The sequence below is a fragment of the Centruroides sculpturatus genome, unplaced genomic scaffold (assembly GCF_000671375.1).
Source record: "Centruroides sculpturatus isolate CEXI.00-Female unplaced genomic scaffold, Cexi_2.0 scaffold2976, whole genome shotgun sequence".
In the NCBI taxonomy this organism is placed as follows: domain Eukaryota; kingdom Metazoa; phylum Arthropoda; class Arachnida; order Scorpiones; family Buthidae; genus Centruroides; species Centruroides sculpturatus.
In genome coordinates this window covers 7,517-12,437 of record NW_019387194.1, presented here as the reverse complement: position 1 = coordinate 12,437, position 4,921 = coordinate 7,517, and the positions used below count along the sequence as shown (strand labels likewise).

At 28.5% G+C, this 4,921-nt stretch overlaps 1 protein-coding gene across 1 annotated transcript in view; it reads right to left on the bottom strand.

Moving 5' to 3' along the window:
- Positions 1–4,057: 4,057 nt before the first annotated feature.
- Positions 4,058–4,921, bottom strand: part of LOC111616264 — a 3,726-nt gene continuing 2,862 nt past the window's right edge. The window contains exon 2 of the mRNA XM_023357701.1: positions 4,058–4,911. Coding sequence (XP_023213469.1) covers positions 4,058–4,911 — 854 coding nt within the window. The remainder of the gene's footprint in view (positions 4,912–4,921) is intronic.

The window sequence follows — 4,921 nt, the reverse complement described above, 5'->3', positions numbered from 1 at the left end:
ATATATATATATAGAACATTGTTATGATTTAATTGGTAAAATATTATAAGCATTTTCTTGCATTACTTTTATTATATTGTAAAATATATAACGCAATTCTTTTATTTCGGTGTGCAAAATATTATAAAATACTTAAGTAAAATATGTATATACACTAGATCCTATTTGTGTAACTTTTTATACATAAAGATTATATATTTTTTTCTTTTAAAATATATTGAATCGCTCTCTTTAATAATCTAAATCTCTAATTTATATTTATGTCTGCTGTCTGTCTGTGTGTCTGTATCTGTGAGTATGTGTAATGATTAGAAATTTATTTATAAAATTTTATTTCTGGCATTTTAATATTTGTTTTGTTTGAACGAAAAAAATAAAATGATTTAATAATATGGTGTAAAAATTAAGCAGTATGAGGCCTAGACTATGAGTTGAGGGGTGTTTTTTTAATTTCTAATTCGTTTTAGAAAATAAAAAAGAACATAAATGTTGGGGGGAAAATGACAAATTATCATTAAAAATATTTTTTTAAAAATGTTAAATCATAAAAAATTTAGATAAAACTTTCTAAAATGCTATTTGGAGGGGGTGGTACATTAGAAAAAAATATGTAAAATAATAAGAAAGTAAGTCGACAGATGGCAGCAGCTAGAGGAAGAAGGTATTAAAAAGCGTGATTTATGTAGGTGCACGTTGTTAAATGTTTAAGTGTCTCTCGAAAAATGCATTAAAAAGAAAAATTTCGGATGACGATAATCAATTATTTATTAATCCTCGATATTATTGTTTAATTTAGATCTATTCATTATACATGAAATTAATGCGAAAAGGGTAAAGAGAACGATTTGTGAAGAACTCACGCGGGTAAAAAGATTGCCGAAAAGTATTAATATTTCATTTCTACTAATGAACTGTCTAAATATTTAAATCTTCTTAGAATAGAAAAATAATAAGTTGTCGTTTATCATTCTTTACTCACAAATCATCAATTGGAATTTATGGAAAAAAGAAAAAAAAAAAAAAAATTGCACAATGTCTGTTGTAAATTCGAAAATTTATGGCTCCTTAGTAATAAAATTCGTTATCTGATGAAAGAATTAAAATCGAAAATCCCACTAAAGTTTATTATTATATAATAATGGAATAAAAAAAAAATCAAAAAATCTTATGCAATTCCACACGCGTTAATACGGCGAATATGTTTACTTTCGCATCGATAGGATATTTAAATTTTTAATTTTTTTTCTTTTTTTATTAAATATATACACTATAATCTATGCATTTTGTACACGTGTATAGCACAGAGGAAGGCGTGGGTGATGCAACCTTGACCTCTGCTTGATCGTCGATCGCTTGTTTACAGATGCCAGAGCGGAAAGTACGTGCAACACAACTTAGTTATTGTGTAAACAGTTGTGACTACGCAAACTACTTGTCAACAGTATACTGTCAAGGATGTGAGAAAGTTACTGACGTAGAATTGTAATCTGTTAAAAAATATATATATATAAATGAAAAGAAAAGAAAAGAAAAAAAAAAAAGTAACAAATCGTTGCTAGTCACTCTTTAGTAATTATTACAAAATTTTTACGAGATTAATTCACTAGATGTCACCGCTTTATCGGTGTTTTAAGTGTTTTTGCCAACTGTTGCCATAAATAACTTAGACTTATTCTTTTCAAGAATTAAGTTTCATAATGGATAAAATTATCGGGAGTTATTTTTATACTTTGCTAGTACTTTACTAGTAATTCTGATAATTCTAACTTATGATTTATCTTTTTCTTTTTCTTTAAAATAGGTAAATCAAGTCAAAATTATGATCTTTTTCTAAAATATATATATATATATATCAATTTTAATATATAACTTTGGTCTTTATTTTTATTATTATTTTTTTAAATTCTCATTGGTCACGTTTGCATTTTGTTTATTCAATCTATTGTTAATATCGTGTAAGAAGAATCTATTCCATATATTTTAAGAAGAAAAACAAAAAAAAAAAAGGGGGGGAGCGATGAAAATTTATATGTAGTCTATTTAAATAGAAGAAATATAACACTAAAATCCTAAAGATAGATTTATTGGAAAAATTAAAAAACGAAGTCCTTTCTATATCTCGTTCCATAAGATATTAAAGGTGAGATATTTTCTACATAATTTTAAAATTAATTTACAGATTATTGATTATTTTAATTAGTAATTAGAGGAAAATTTAAATTATTTTAATTTTCTTTATTATTATTATTATTATTTGAATAAATTAAATAGAATTCGTAGATGTAGAATTAATTTATGACTTTGTAAAATTGTAATTCGTATTGCATGTATATAATATAAAAAGTCGGTCATATCGGGAAGTAAACGGTTGTAAGAGGTAAATAATATTGTTTTTTTTTGCATCGACTATTGTAATATATAGGCTATAATTTAAAATATTCGTTATTAAAATGTATATTTGAGGTATTTTCGTAAGGCCCAATATAAATGACTGCGGTACAAAATACTAGAGGCTGGCCTCTAAAATAACTTAATTATCTTTGTTTATATTAGCCGCTTAGTAAAATTAATCTGCTCGGTGTTTATTACGGGAAAAGATTATTAAAAAAAAAAAAAAAGTCGATAACTATGTAGGAGTTAAGTTATATCTGTAGATAATTTGATTTGTTTCTTTTGTAGAAGATTAATTCGATGATTTATCGATATTGTTTCTTTTGCATTTTATTAAGTATTAAATAATATAAAAGACGAGCGTAAAATAAATGTAAACGAATATATAATATATAATAATACACAACGAGTTAAGTTTTATTTATAAATCGGATGTTTTCTTGTAAATTTATAATTAAATTCGATCGGCATTGCCGTAATGGGGTGTATTGTTCATTCGATTAGTATTAAATCAAATGAGTGCATAAACACAAATACTTAATTGGACCTGAACGAATGTTTTCTATACAATGTTCTATTAACATTTAAAGTGTTTTAAATACTTTTGCTAAATAGCGCAACGCGTAACACGTTACAAATAAATATATTTATATACACGCATAAAATTTCAATAAATTCTTAAGAGAATTTCGATATTACGAAAGTAATATAATAAAATACAAGAAAAACAACATATAAATTTATTATTTGTATAAATTATATATAGCCTATATATAAGTGCGCGTGATTTACTTTGTTAAAGTTTTGTCAATTATCAATTTTTATAAAATTTAATTTATCCTCGGCCATCATTATTGTAGAAGATAACATTTTATTTAATATTCGACCTTGACCAAAAGACAATTTATAGATCATTATCTATATTTGCATTCTCTGACGTCATTACCTCTCTGTAAAATGTTCGAAGTAGTTCAGGCATTTAATATTCCTTTCGATCTCTTAAATCTAATTCCAGCCAAATTTAAAGTTGACAGGAAAAGGATCACTGATTTATGGACGTAATCTGCTGCCGAATAGTTTTATAACTTTAGAAGAAAACTTTATAACTCGCCCAAGACATTATAAGCTGCTACTGAGTTGACATTCTTATTTTTTTTTTTCTTTTCCTTTTCCTCCCCTTCGTAATCTATGTATATCTTTAATAAAATATATGTTTCTTTTTATCTTTAGAATAATGTTTTAATCGTAAATAAATCAATGCTTATTTTTCCTTCTTTGCTCTCTAACAATTTTTACTTCATTTAGGGCTTTTCCACCAATGCAATAAGGATGAATGATTCAAAAGGATTATATCCAGCGTAGGAAAGCTAGTAAGGATTTATCGTAAGAAAAATCGCGAGTGCATTTTTTTTTTTTTTTTTTTTTTTTTTTTGATGGTCATCATTTCCCCTTTCGGGGATCAGAATCATCCTTGTCCCGTTTTCACATCACAAGGAGGACGTTTCGTTTATTAAAATTAACATTATTACAAATTGACATTAAGTACATAGAGTAAAAAGTTATAAAATACATAAATAACACTGTACAGCCTGCTTGTCTAACTTGACAAGCATGTGCCGGAAGCTTTCCGGTCAATAGGTGGTGAAGAGGACTTTCTCCATCACCTTTACAAAAGTGTCCTTCTCACGAAGGTCCTGAGGTCATGTTTGAGGCACTTATCTCTGATGAGGTTATAGAGTTGTAGGTCATTATTTCCAGTGTTTAAATGATGAAGACTTAGAATTTCTGTCCTTTCTTTATCATACTTGTAACAGTTAAGTAATAGATGACTTATGTCTTGAATGCCGCTACCACAATCGCATACTTCTGATTGCCTTTTACCGATTTTCTTTAAGTATGAGTAGCAATTCCCGTGGCCTGTATATAGTTGACAATTGATGTGATCCATAGGGAGCCAATTGAGTTCTTTGACTCGTTCTTCCACGCTTGGTATTAACCAAAACATGTGTCTTCCTTTCTGAGAGTATGACCATCTGTCTTGCCACTCTGCAATGGTTTCGTCTCTGAGTAGTCTCTTTATCCCCGAAATGGGGATCCTGCCTTGAGTCACGTCAGTCATGTGTGCCGCCTCCTTAGCTAGGAGGTCCGCTCTCTCGTTCCCAAATATGCCACTATGGGCCTTTATCCATTTCATTTTGATGTTAATTCCACTTTGATTTATTATTTGTTTAATATTTAAAGCTGTTGCATTAGTATCAGCAAATTGTTGTAGAGTATCTAAAGCAGATCTGCTATCTGTATTTATTATGATTTGATCAGACACATGGGTTCTTGTTACCCACATAATTGCTCTTTCGATAGCATAGAGCTCAGCTTGAAAAACCGAGCATGAGTCCATTAATCTATATTGTTCAGTATGAATTTCAGCGTCATTCTGCATTGCCATAAAAGCAGCTCCAACGTGGTTATCCACTCTCGAGCCGTCTGTGAATATTTCGATCGAGCCTTTTTCCCTCTCCTCTGCAATGTT